Here is a 14,910-nt window from a genome sequence, read left to right as displayed (position 1 = left end):
AAACCAATCAAATCAACTTCCATCGAGTGGAACTTTGATGCAAAGTGAGAAAAATATTGGTTTGCGAGTCTTCGGTAAGGTCAGGAGGTCGAGGAGGTCTATGTACGCTAGCACGTAACTAGTACAGACCTAAGAAGAAAAACGACTTGTATGTTTTTCCGGACACGTTCTTAAATTTCTCTCGCCTTTTTCCCTTCATGACCAACATCAAGGACGCTTATTTTGCAGATGAGCATTCAACATCTCTCTTTAACACTCGAAATGCAGTCAAATGGAAAACTAACTTTGCATCTCGAATTGCGCAGTCATGTGCAAATAACTTCAACTTGTAGGATGAGGACGTGATTTTAAAATGCATATATCCCACTCAATTATCTACCAAACAGAATGAATATGACAATGCTTTCGAGTAGATATTGTCTATTTGTGCCAACAATTAGTATAGAATTTTCGGCTTATCTTTGTTATGAATTTGAATAATTAAAGACATACAAACTGAAACACCTATATAAAGAACGCCACACGAGCCTGAAAACACTATTAAGTAAACGTCTCGAAGCAACCTGCTGATACCGTACATACAGAAGACCTCTCTTTTTTGAAACGCAGAAATGAATTTTTTGACTTTTCTGGTCACATTAATTGGAGGCATTGTTACAGCATCGAGGTACGGAAATATCTTACTCTTTGCCGTATTTTGATGATAGTGTTTAATGTTGTGCGCAGCACCTAATGCAGATTGGGAATTAAACTAACGAGGTCATTGTAATTTTCAAAGGAATCCCATCCGCTATGTCATGAGGGCTTATCAGATCTGTTGTTATGTTGAATTAGTGTTTGTGGGTGGTTTAATTTGTCCTTTCTGTTTTTGCTTTCCAATAAATTTATCATTGCAAAAGAGTTATATTATTTAAGGCTGTCATAAGCTATGAAAGTGAAATTTTATGGCTTCAAGCTATTTCGAACTGGTTACTGAATAAACAGATTCTAACAACACTCGAAATGACACGCTCTAGTGTTTTTCTATAAGCTGGTGGGCGAACATTAGGCGTCATTCAGAGTAAACGTTTTTGTGCAAACATTTTCAATGTAGTTTACGGCAACGCAGAAAGTTTGAAGTGATTATGAAAAGTGTTGAATGCAATGCAATTCTGCTCTTTTTTTCTATGTTCACTGTTAAGTCAAAGGACGTGGGTTACTTATTCTATTGAACACAGCGTCGAAGCGAATCGGAAAGTTAATACTTACAATGGCAGTGGTCGAGGCATCTAACGTTAAATTTCAGCCTAAAGATGATAAATTTCCATTTTATTGCCCACATTTGAGTGGTGCAGTCGTTTGTTTACACGCGGCTTTCTCTCAGGGTGCGGCAAGTTGCTGACCTCTCACAGGGCGATTGATAAAATACTCGAATGATTAAATGCTAAGCAGGAAAAACCCACAACAGGATTAACTAAAATACTAGAGAAATTCAATAGTTGTTGTTCACGCTCGTGAATTTTCCAGTTCATTGCTTTCGTTTTGAAGGGAAAAGGGCGTCTTTTGAATTGAACTTTTAAGAGCAGTTTTCAAATGATCAGACAGAACCTCATAGAGGCGACTGCCTTTAACGCAAAACAAAATAAGTAATCATATTTATGTCTAAATTTTCCAAAACGATTAAAAAGAAACATTTCTTGTTTTCAGTATAACGGGACTTTACTTTTAAGAGTCATAAGCCACAATTTGAAAATGACAGCTTCAACTAACCCCATACTATCACCATTTGACTGGAAATCTGGTGTACTGTCTATCCACCAAAGGAATTTTTTTTTTCATTACTTTTCTCAGTTTTCTTTCAAAGATCATTTATTTGACGTCTTTAATTAAGTTACATTTAGCGTAATGGCTTTTTAACCATACACGCTGCAACGCTGTAGTTGATATTGTGCATCTGAACAGGTGAAATAGTTTGAGAGCTTTACAAGGTCAAAAAGGCGTACAATTCAACGCGCCGTCAATATCACTTGCGATATAAAGATAAGATTACATGAGATAAGAGAGAAAATTGGTCATTGAACTGAGGTGTTCGACTCAATAACGAAATGAAATGATCGAGTCGCTGCATAATTTCACGCACGATAAGTGTAAGACCACGCCTTGCCAGGTCATGTTTGTAGAGCACAGGACTACCGTGGGTGAGTAGGAGGAGGGTTTAAGCCCCAGAACCCACCGACACTCAGGGCTGTCTTCTTTATGCATCATCTCTGTACTGGTTAGCAAGGGAAGTTAAAGAACCACGCACTTCTCGTAAACAGTAGGAAACGTAGCTACCAGTGTTGTTGTCTGGCTTTGCTATTGTTTAAACAAACTCCCATCAAACCAACTTTAAAGCTGGACTTGGCCAGCAGATCTAAACTTCGCAAATAATAAGTAAAAAACATCGGTCTCGAAAAGCTCCATGGACATCATGTGACAGAAAAAGTCTTAACATTGCAGACCTGTCACAGGGCGCTTGATAAAATTTTGAATCATTAAATGCTAAGGAGAAGAAACCTACAACAGGATTAAGTAAAATACTAGAGACAGTTAATAGTTATTGTTCGCGCTCGTGAATTTTCCTGTTCATTGCTCTCTTTTTAAAGGGAAATGGGCGTCTTTTAAATGGAACTTTTAAGAGCAGTTTTCAAATGATCAGACAGAACCTCAGAGAAGCGACTGTCTTTAAAGTAACAGAAAACACAAATAATTAATCTTATTATCCAACTACACCTCGTAGAGTACAAATAACGCCATAGACGAGTACAAATATCATGCGGTATTTGTACTCTAGAATATCGGTTAAACAGGTTTTCTCGCATCGCACAAGCGCAGAATTGAATTGTAGTTACGAAAAAAAAAATGGCGGACAATTTGAATCATATTTCCGACGACGAAGAGTCAGAATGGCTGGCAAATATACATCCAAGTTTATGAGATGAATCGAACGAAGAAAAACAGCTAGACGACCTGGAAATTTCTTCATTTATTGAAGAAAATAGAAATAGCAACACGACAAAGCGGCAATTCCGTTCCGCTTCGCACACTTCTGTCACGCACTCCCCGTAAATAAATATCCGTGAAATTCGCCCGCACTGAAATAACAGTTTGGCGTGTTGGATAATAATAACTTGTTAGCCGTTTTGTTGTGTAGTATCGCTGAGTATTTTTACTCGTTATTTGTATTTTGACGAGCCCGTAGGGCTCGTCAAAATACGGGACAACTCGTAAAATACTCAGCGATACTACACAACAAAACGTCTAATAAGATATATATATATATTTATGTCTAAATTTTCTGGCTTTGTTATTGTTTAAACAAGCTCCCATCAAACCAACTTTAAAGCCGCACTTGGCCAGCAGATCTAAACTTCGCTCCATGGACATCTGTGTGACGGAAAAAGTCTTTATATTGTTATAGTTATAATAACAGTCATAATAAAAGTAATAATAATTATCATTATTACCAAAATCATTATTATCAATATTTAATTTAAGAATTGTAGACCAGCTTGGGACATGCCTTCACTACAGTAACGGTTTGACCGGCTTAGCTGTGATTAGGGAGTTTAAGCAAATCACTACGGCTGGCGCTGCTAAGGCTATCGTGGTTGACGAGGCTTGGGGAGAGTACGTCGCCGTAGCCCGCCAAAATTCAACTTAAGCAACGCGAACTACAAACCTAGTACGGCTGAGAAGTTTAAAATCAATAAATTAAGCGTCTTCGCGGTAGGTTTTGCACGTCTAAAAAATCAAAATGACTTCGTTCAAAGGGACGAGGGATTCCAACGTTTGGAAAAAAAAATTGTAAACGATCCTGTGCACAGTGAATAAGTGAATTAAAATATTTAAGCTTACGTGTCGTAAAATTGCCACTGAGTTTGGAGCTTATAAACACCAAAGGAAAGTTTCTACACGGTCCCTCATAACCCTCGTCATTCCTCGGCTTCAGCTATTTGAATTTCAAGTAGTCTTTGAGGTTTGAAAAGGAAAAGTTAGACTTTCTACTTACGCATTTCTCCTTGCGTTCGCTGCGTTCTCCATGTGCACACTGCCTCGATCCTTCGACAAACCCGGTTGCAAAAATAAAGGCAGATTCACTCGGTAAGGGACAGCAAGCTTGATAAATATTCCCGACAAACTATTTTTAAAGATGTCAAGTGTATTTCAATAGTTAAAATTGCTCAGGAGAATGTATAAAGCGAAGAAAGAAGCGAGATAACTTCACGTACCACAGACTACGCCGAAACCTTCCCACTCGCGTAGAAGGATTTCCCCGCTACGGCTGGATGGAAACCACTGACATGCGCAATGACTCGTTTCTGGACAATTTTACTTCCGGTAGCCGTAGCAGCGCCAGCCGTAGTGATTTGCTTAAACTCCCTATTGACTAGCCCGCTGACAACGTGAGCCTCCGAATTTCAAACTTTGTTAGACACGGGTGCTGGGACTAAGCTCTTGACTCTTCTGTTGTGTCTCTGCAAATGAAATTATCTTGCGCAAAAGGAAAAGGCCTGAAATATTTATGCATTAGCACACGGTGACCATCGAAATAATACCAGATTTTGTCGATTGATTATTTTATTCTTAAACTGTAGACATGCATCAGCAACGCGTTGTGAAGTCTCCCTTCCTCAGCATGTCAGCTCGCCTGCCTGTATGTTACTGAGGAGAGCTTCTCTTGCCAAGAACCAGGAGACCTACACATACAAATATGACCCAGCTGTTCACGGGTTCGCACTGTTGAATATGACGGCACAGGAACTGGGAGCGGTTGCTCTGAAGGATCCTTTCATGGCATATTACACCACGGCATATGTGCTAATGACACGAGCCAGTAACTCTCTTCGCGAAGTGTATGAAAACTTGACCGCAGAACAAGGCGAAATTAACCACATGTCGGAATACCTGGCTCTATCAGAGTTTTTCCAGACGGGCCTGGAACCAATAATTGGGGTAAACTCAGAAATTTGACTGTTACTCCTTTCCAACCTATCATTGATGATTTAAGAAAGCCCTTGAATTTGACCATGTAAATTACAGTTACCATAACCAGAGTATAAACGAAAGAAATTCCCCTATGTTGTGATTAAGCCTGAACTCTAGCTCACTTATCCTGTATTTCATCGAAATCTAAATGAGGTAATTTTGGTTTTATCGACTGAGTTGATAATGTAAATTGGCCACCGTAAAGAGTTTCAAAGCTGACGTTTCGAGCGTTAGCCCTTCGTTAGAGCGAATGACGAAGGGCTTACCTTGTTACTTCCGCTGACGCACCACCACAGTTTCTTCAGAAATTTACCCTCTTAAAAATTTGAATGAGCCTAATTCATTGTAAATCTCTCTGTACCCCCATCCCCTTTCCTTTACTTCCCTTCCCTCAAGGAAGGATTTAAGTTGAGTTTAGACTCCACCAGTAAATTTGACAGAAGGTATCCGAAGGTGAAGATGTATAATATAATAATAATAATAATAATATTATTATTATTACTACTACTACTACTAATAATAATAATAATAATTATAATTACTCCATGGCTCACAGGTTACGGTTTTCGCCCTGTGCTGCTTGATTAGAATGTAGCATTCAGTTGATTTCTCTGCGATTATAATAATATAGTCTTAATTAATGTCAGTTCAAAGGATGAAAACACATACCCTATGTTAAAATATATTGAACTAAACTAAACCGTACTTAAAAATTAAACTATTACAAACGTGGATTTGAAGCGTTGGGTATTAACTTTGGAGCGAAAGCGCCCTTTCCTACCTAGGTTATATGCGGTATTTTTCTCTTCAGGAATGATGTGTTAAGTGCGAGCCCAGTGAGATCGCCTTATCTAACATTTTTCTGAATGCGCTTACTGTTCCCTTTAACACTGGTTGGCAGACGACATCTCAGTCCTCCAAACTCAACTTTGCGACGTGTAACTTTACTGATTATGTTTTCAGGAGTATGTGAGGCTTCCGTCCAGACACGAGGCTTTTATCAACGACAAAACAGAATGGATAAGTGACAAATTTTTCACTCAGCAGCGTTTTGCCGGTCCTAACCCCATGTCACTCAAAAGAGTCACCATTCACAGGAAGGGTAAGCTTGTTTGTATCTTGCTCTATACTACGACGAGAATATTTGCACAGGGGGATGAAGAGTGGAGTGGAAAATTGTAGAAGCGGGCTTGGGATCTCAAAATTGGATCTTCCCAAGGATGCTGGATCTAGACTTGACTGATGCTAGAAATGCTGCGACTAGACGTTATTATAAAAGCGTTTTTCTTCTATAAGCAAAGGCGCGTACTGTGAAAGTCATGTTAAGCCAGAGTCGAATTTTTCCGCAAAGAAGTGAACTTTTTGTAGTGAACACTTGTTGCTGTCACGGTAGTTCTTTGCTGGTCATACCAATCGCCAATTTTTATAACTTTTCAACAGGATCAGCAGTTGGACTGGATTGGAACGAATTGAAAGAAACGCTGAACCCTGAATTTGACTGGAATGGTGCTGTGAAAAAGGCTACGAAGTCAAGATATTCGCTGAATAAAGTAAGCTTTCAAGATGCATTTCGAAAACCTTTTGTTACGTTTCCAGGATAAAAGGCATTTTCCACGCCCGCGACAAAAGAATAACACCTTTCTTTGTTCGAAGCCCAGCTGCAAAAATAATTTTTTCTGAGCGTACCAGATTTTCACTTAGCTTAGCCACAAGTCCTCTGCAGCTAAGTGATAGAACATCAGAACGCACGTTTTAAATTCCTCATGGGGAGACTCAAACTATGTCCTCGTGGCAAATGAATAAGAAGGTCTCTTTCTCAAGGCAAGACCTTCTTATGCTAAACACATTTATGGCATTTCCCTCTGCTTTTGTTCCAAATCTTTGAATGGAGCAGCCTCGAGATTTCACTTCCACAACGATTGCGGAAAGAGAATAACATATGTGCCAAGAAATGCCAAGTTTGGTGAAATATTTCTTAGACTTTCTAACATTTTGTTATGAAACAATCTTACCTTGTTCCGCAGAATTTTTCACTTCCCGATTTTCTTGCTCCACAGTTGCTAAATTTAAAATGAAGTATATCTAGATTTTCAGTCAGAAAATTATCGTACAGCTTTATCTGCAAACGATGAAAGCAGTTGATTCAATTGAAATGCGACCTTGTATTTCAGGCCATAGCGCTTGGTCGCATCTACGCTCTTCGTTATGAGCTATGTGATGACATGCCTCGTTCACCAGACCTTACAGACCGTAATCCAGAAAGGAAGATGTGGAACTTTCTATCTCCTATCGCCTTGTTCGTATCGAAGAAGGTTGGTTGGAGAAAAAATGAACTTGTTCCTGTGGCCATACAAATGGACTATACACCAGGTAAGTTGAAATTACATACACTTAGACCTTATTCTTGTGTAGTAGTTTTTACCAATATTTTTTGACAACGAATATTTGATTGATTATCTAAACCTATTAATTGATTTACTTTCTTTTACGCCCTCTCGATTTTCGTAAAATAAAACCAAACACGGCAGCAGTTTCATCGTTTAATGTTCAGGAAGGCAAAAATCTTTCTAAATAAGGCCTAACCATTTTAAACTGAAGCAATCACCCTAATTAGTACATTCGGAGAACAGAAAATAAGATTCGTATATTAATCATTCATACACTCTGTAAAACGTTCCCTCCTCCAGACTCAGAAGTTTACACTCCAGAGAGTGGGGACAACTGGATGATTGCAAAACTGAATGTTCAGATTACTGATCTGGGATATTCACAAATCGTTGAGCACCTTGCCAAGGTATGACATTACTTTTTGCTTAGAAGTAAGTTTCTTTTATCTTTTGATAGATTTATTAAGTAATCATCATAATCTCCGCCAGCAATTCATTACGTTTTATGCACCCAATTGCATTGCTCTTCTGACGGGAATGGAAATGAGCGGGAACTAAATAAAGAGATTAAAGAAACCTGGCATTGTAAATCGAAAGAACGAGAAGCAAGGATATCATCGAGAGGGCAGAATATTTACTGTAGAGGCTCTTATACTTGTATGAGCGGGAAGAAATCTTCAACGGAAGATATTAACTATTTCTTTCTACATTACTGATTTTCAGGTGCACTTTTTCATAGAGCCATTCTGTATCTCCTTAAAAAGGACCCTACCACCCACTCATCCGCTGAACCAAATGCTTAAGTATCACTGTCGTGAAGTGATTGTCCCCAATACGTTCGGAGCCCCATCGTTGATTGACGAGTTTAAATTTATGGATCTTCTCTTTGCTTACGGAAACGACGGAGCTAACAGACTTCTCCGTGATGCCCATGAATTTTCGACTTGGGAAGTCACAGATTTCAGAAGTAACATTAAGGTAAAGGCCTCGCTACTCACTGTTATCCCAATTGCGAAAAAAAATCAGATAATTCTTCTTTTTCTCTCTGTTCGTCGGTCTGTATTTCTGGCTGTTTATCTGTCTGTCTGTTCATCTCTTTATCTATGTACCTACTTGTCTGAATGTTTGTCTATTTGTCCATCTGGCTATGATCTGTCTGTTCATCTCTTTATCTATGTACCTACTTGTCTGAATGTTTGTCTATTTGTCCATCTGGCTATGATCTGTCTGTCCGACGACCATCTTGTCGGTCTGTCTGAACGCGTCTTTTTAAGTACACTATATCGATGCTTACTTTTGAGTCTTTCTTGCCTGGAATGGCTTATGGATTTTGTCTTTTCTCGTCATTTACAAGAAACGAGGACTTGCAAACCGATACCTCCTACCTTACTTTCCTTATCGTGACGATGGTTTGAAAATCCTAGTTGTCATCGAACGGATGGTGAAACGCTACGTAGACTTGTAAGTGAAATCATTAAATTTTCTCTAAGACATTTAAAGGTGACTAAAGATTTAACTAGAATCTGTGTTTTTTCAGCTGTATTTGATAATTGAGCTCAAAACTTAACATCTTTTTAAGGTGGCTGGTACCAGTTTTCATCTTTTTGATGGTTTGTAACTTTGAAAGAACACAACAAAAAGACTGACCATGGCCAGTTGAACACTTCTACAGGGTTGAATTATATAATCATTGGCTATCCAAAAATAAGTGTCATTTGGTCACTAGCAGTTTTCATGGCAACGCTTTCAAATGATTATTTTTAGTGATTGCTTTCAGCACTTGAAAAGGAATTTGCTCAAAGATTTTAAAAAAATTCTACGGAGTGGAATTTCAGAAAATCTAGAAAAAGGCAATTTTCACGCATCGCAAATGTCCTTCAGTAGAATTTACTATTTTTTTTCTTATGATTCGTTTCAACGCTATTATCATATTGGAATTATAAAAAGAAAGGGTCACCGGACTTGTTTTCATGCAATAGCTTTCGTGAGTTTAGCAATTCCCACGCGCGTTGTCGCGCATTTAAAAATCTGGATTCTGTCGGATCGACATTTGCTCATGATCTGTTATAGCTACCGCTAACTATCGCGTGTGTTCGCGCGAACACCTTACAGACGTTTACTGCTTAGAAAATAGCATTCAACAGCCGTCAAAGACAGCCTCCCGGGCTCATCTTAAAGGACCTACTCACAACTTCTGGCTATGTTATATTATTTTCCTTGAAGTTTCAGTCTTCTTCTACTTCAGGCAGATTATACCTCACTTGAGTTCTCCTTTTTTTGCCGTCGCAAGATATCGTATCGGTTGGATATTTCGTTTAGATGTGAAGTAACCTTTATGTCTCAAGTCCGAGAATCGTCTTCTTTATCTTTATTTCTGTTTCCTGCATACGCAGTGACCGTTCAACACATCAAATACACGCTGTTAGGTGAACTTCTTACAAAAGTAGAAAAAGCCTCGCGCCGCCATCTTTGTTTTGAATTTTCGTATTTTAATCTCGCGCTTCTTTCGCACTTTTCTCTCGCGCGTGACGCAAGAGTGACCTGTTCCCGGCGCGAGAAAACTAGTAGTAGCCACCTTTATTCAAGTTTACTCGTATGACTGATGCTTTCGCTTTTTGCTAATCTTAGTAGTTTGCCGTGCTGCTTGTTACTTATAGCTGTAGGACATGGCCTAACTAACAAATCAGTTCTCTGTAACTGCGTCGTTGGAACCATCGGGGAACTAGAAGCTCAACTCTTTTTCTTGTCGTGAATGATTGTGGTGATACTATGTCATTTCTTTAGGTATTACAGAGATGAAGAAGACGTAGTCAGAGATGAAGAACTTCAAGCTTACGTCAATGAAGTATCAGCAGAAGGAACGGGACCCAATGGTGGAATTGGACGGGTAAATACCATTATTAAAAACTAGATCATTGGATAATGCAATTCAAGACTTTTTATTGGCTTAGCCGTTATGGTTTATGAGCCAATATACCATAATCTAATATCTGTACATTGTAACATCCGCTTTCTTCTTATAAAATAAAGTCGAGAAGATTTGTCTAATATCTTAGGAGCATTTTTTTTTTAATAAAACAATTATTCCACTCGCGTTTGTTGGATATGAGATGATTATAGCTAACTCGGCGCTTCACGCCTTGTTGGCTATCCATCATCTCATATCCAAAGCGCGCTTGTGGAATAATTGTTGAATATAGACATTGACGCACTTTTCAGTAGAAGTGATATTTAAACATCTTGCCTATTAAGCTACTGTAACTGCACTTAGGCTGCCCTGAATTCTGCTACTTAGCGTTTCCGTTCCACACCTGACTTTACTGTGCATTACTGAATATGTCTGCTGTATTTTGGAAACATTATTCATAATCAGTATTTGTTTCATTCGTCAGATTCAAGGTTTACCATCCACTATTAGATCAAAACAAGAGCTCTGCGAGATTGTGAGTCGCATTATCTCACACTTGACGATTGCACATGCGGCTGTCAACTACCAGCTGTCAGATTACGCTGCGTTCGTTCCCAATCTGCCAACAAAACTCTATAACGATAGCAGAGTCGCCGATGGAGAATTCTCGGTCTACCGCTTGCCAAACAGAGCTACCTCAGCAGTAAGTTTTTGCCCAAGCTTTATTTATAGTTGAGAGGAAAGGGTATTTGAGACATTAATGGTAAGGAAATTCAGCGCTGGTTAAATAATAATGTCAGTTCAGAAAATTTGATTTGTTTCTGGATCCTTGCATTGATGCTGTATCCCCAGATGTCAGTCAGAATCGTAACGGGGATTGAATTGACAAAATGGGGTCTGCCACAGCGGACTGAATGTTGCGGGGACTTGTGGTGCAACTCATAGCGGCTCAGGAAGCGATATGGTAATGAGGATGACGACAATGCAATAATAGATCTGCTTATTACTTGCTCTACGGTTTTGAAATAAAGAATAGACTGAGTCGATTGAATTCGGTCGGGAACGACAATTTGGTCGTATTAAAGAGGGTCGTTATTCAGTAATCGAAGTCCTTGTCTTAATTTCAAGTGCGAATAAGAACATGTCTTAGCCTAAATTTTTAAAATGAAAATCCAGTAAATTCCAATGATCAGGATCTTCAACAAAGCCACTTTTCCCCTTCTCTGCAATTTTTCGGACTCGATTAGTTTGTTAAGTGTTGATATGAGACAATTTTGGGAACAATCATGCTTCACTAAATTATTTTATAACATAACCAAAGTAAAGCGCGCGCTCTGATTGGTCGATTTAGCGTCCCCCATTTGCCCATGGGTGTACGCTGCTGACGTGAGCAAATGCAAAGACTATTTTTCCGCGCGCGCTTGTTTTTTCTGGTCACGTAAGATTTATTAACTAAGAGGGAACTCGTTAGCTACAATGTAACAATGTTATGTTATAAAACAAATGGTAAACACCACAGCGTACACTATTGAGTTATGGATGCAATTGGGAGGTTTGTTAAGCACTCAAGAAGCTAGAGTCGCTCTCGGCTATCGCCTCGCGCGACTCTTACGCTTCTTTCGTGCTTAGCAACCTCCCGCGTGCATCCATAACTCAATAGTGTACGTTGTGGTGTTTACCATTTGTTAATTTCGCTCACGATTTTTTTTGTCGTGACAACAGTTCTTTAAGCAGACTTACAAGTAATTATATGATGCTGAATGACCTGTTCTTTGCGTTTTAATTCATAGATTGAGGCCAGCTTTGTTAATTCATTGGGAACATTCCGCTTCGATTCCTTATTTGACTACGGCAATGAGCTTGAAGACCCCAAAGCGACCAAGGTCGTTAATGACTTCTATTGTTTCTTGATGAGAGTTCTCCAACCAAAAATGCAGCTTATCAATCGGAAGCGAGAGAAATATGGCTATCTAACCTATCCGTATTTCATCCCAAGGTGGCTACCGAATGGTATTCAAAGCTAAGACTCTTGCTAACTGTCTGTATGCATGCATGTTTAGAAGCGATCCACATGTAGCTTTTAGGGTCCATTCTCGTCTCTAGAGCCCGCAACCGTTTAGGTACGTAAACGCATTGATCAATCTTTGCTAGGGCCGTACATGGATACTGTGGGCTAAAAGATCGCAGGCTCTAAGAACGAGAATGCGTAGAGTTGCGTTACTGAAGTGTGTTTTAGTCAATCGTGAAAAATGAAAATGAAATGTGTGGTCATTGTGTGGTGTGGAATGTTAGTGGGAGCAACTCATCCACTCGGATGGGAATCATGAATGATCGATGTACTTTTATGTCAAACTATTAGTTTCATTTGGAGCTTTCTCGTGTAACCTTTACGAAATAAATTCCATCATTTCGTGTGCAACTTTTTTTTTAAATTTTCAATTATATTTAATAATCTTAAATGTTACGTAAATTTAAAGTATCGTTCAGTTACCCCTCAGCAATCAAAAAATTTTAAACCAATTTAAACTATTAATCCCCTCTCCCTTGTTATCGATGTTGTCAGTTTTTATTACGAATTTCATCAGTTATCCGGCATAAACAGCTACGTAACTGTCCAGAATTTTAAATGCATCATGTAAGCACTTAATAAAATCTCCGTGTAACTCTAATAGTGCTATTTAGGAATACTTTTTCCCATTCTCTAACATGTCCGGATGGGATGTTAAACCTTATAGTGTACAGCACCTTGGTACAGTCCATTTTGGCAGTTTCTATTTTGTTTGATCTGCTAAGTCGTTTGGAATAATTGACGGAAATTTGAGGAAGCTGAATTTAGCCTGTTTAGCAATGCCTCACTCTCGAAATCAATCCTTGAAACAAATCGTTCTGGCTATTTATAGCTTTTGCGTTTTGTTTGTTTTTTATTTTCATCTGCCGAGTCATTAAATGTTGAAAGCGGAAGACGAAAGTTCAGAATTTCAAAAGCGAAAGTCACTAAACAAGTTCTGAAAGGTTTTATTTTGCAATTATGCCTTACGTCAGTTAAACCTTTTTTTTTTTTTTTTTTTTTTTTTTTTCAAGTCTGATTTTCACTATTGCTCAAATAGTGCTTTACTGCGAAGGAGCGAAGGATCGTGCTCATATACGTCTCATAACCGCAGTTCACACATATGTTTCATATGTTTGTTGTTGTTTTATTTATCATCTACGGGTTTATGTCGAATTAATTTGATGGCCTGCTCCCAGTTGGCTTGTTAGCTCAATTGGTAGAGCGCTGCACTAGTATCGCAGAGGTCAGTGGTTCGAATCCCGTACAGGCCTGAAATTTTTTTCAGGTCTGATTTTCACTATTGCTCAAATAGTGCTTTACTGCGAAGGATCGTGCTCATATACGTCAGTTAAACTGTTTCAGTCACACATCGAAAGAACAGACTTGAAGAACTCAGGTGTATGTTCAAGTGGATTCCTGAAAAATGTAGCCACTGCAAGCGGCCCCTGGGACAGAATGGAAGCGCATTTCATTGTACGACCGGATCTAACTTTTGTCGTGAACGCGTTGTTATCGAGTGGTTTGGCCGTGAGCCACCGAGGTAAGAATTGCCATTATACAAAAGGAAGGTTCAATTTCGCAAAGAATTCGCTTTCTTTCTATTTCAGTAGGTTTATCGCGTCTTTTTTAAGGTAAACATTATCGAGAACCCGACCAGCTCAGCAACTCTCACGAGTCGCATTACAGACAGCGACAAGGGATTTTTAAATTCATGGAATTTTTAACAAATGCAATTTTCAATCGCTTGTTCGTCGAACACAGTATCGCAATCTTTCAATTAGAACGGAAGAAATAGGACAATCTTTGGATTTTATCACACTGCAAATCGAAAAGTGGACTGATCAAAAACGTATTCACAGTTCTTTTAGTCCAATCTATGTAGTCATTGTTGTCGACCATGGAGGTTTCGCAATTTTGATTTATCTGATTCCACGTAGAAATGCGAGACACAAAATCCAATTTCGGGCCAACAACTACTTGAGTTGAGCCAGAAAAGAAGTTAATTTTAAAAGTTATTTATAATGGTACTTCTACATGTACGTACCCATTAATTATATCGATCATTAGACAGCGCTAGAATGAGCCCAAAACATATATATGCCCAAGAATGTACACAAAATTAATTATTTAACTGCATTGTTATTTCTTTAGGAGGAAATAAGAACTGAAAGTATCTCGACATGATCTGAACAATTACTCGAGTATGCGAGCACCAAAACACCATTTGCTTGTCGAGAGGATGGTTCGATCTCATGACGAGGATAAAAGGAATGATGTTTCTTTTGTTCGCTCTATTCGGTGTTTTCTCTTCCATACGCTTTCTGATAGAAATAGTTAAGTTTCTATCTGAAAGGTCTCTCTAATTGAATGTATTTTTTTCAGAAGAGGCTGCGCCTCTTGGTTTTCAAAGTTTTCTCGTGTTCTTCTGGCAACATTCGGCGTGGTTTACCAAACCGATAGAAAGTGTGTAATTTGGTTTCATCAAATGAGTAGATAATGTAAACTGGCCACCGTAAAGGCTTTAAGGCAGAGCGAAACGTCAGTTTTTAACCCTTTCT

The 14,910-nt window shown here is 38.8% G+C and overlaps 1 protein-coding gene across 1 annotated transcript; it reads left to right on the top strand.

Moving 5' to 3' along the window:
* Positions 1 to 517: 517 nt before the first annotated feature.
* On the top strand, positions 518 to 12,721 carry LOC148721537 (polyunsaturated fatty acid 5-lipoxygenase-like). The gene is made up of 11 exons (XM_088736148.1): positions 518 to 667; positions 4,617 to 4,974; positions 5,971 to 6,109; positions 6,448 to 6,557; positions 7,179 to 7,377; positions 7,695 to 7,801; positions 8,118 to 8,372; positions 8,749 to 8,855; positions 10,179 to 10,281; positions 10,787 to 11,005; positions 12,093 to 12,721. The coding sequence occupies exons 1-11, from the start codon at positions 612 to 614 to the stop codon at positions 12,324 to 12,326; spliced, it is 1,887 nt and encodes a 628-aa protein (XP_088592274.1). The 5' UTR covers positions 518 to 611; the 3' UTR covers positions 12,327 to 12,721.
* Positions 12,722 to 14,910: the final 2,189 nt, after the last annotated feature.

Source organism: Stylophora pistillata, chromosome 10 (assembly GCF_964205215.1).
Source record: "Stylophora pistillata chromosome 10, jaStyPist1.2, whole genome shotgun sequence".
NCBI classification, from domain to species: domain Eukaryota; kingdom Metazoa; phylum Cnidaria; class Anthozoa; order Scleractinia; family Pocilloporidae; genus Stylophora; species Stylophora pistillata.
Note: the sequence above shows the minus strand (reverse complement) of the source record. Positions and strands in the feature narration are given on the sequence as shown.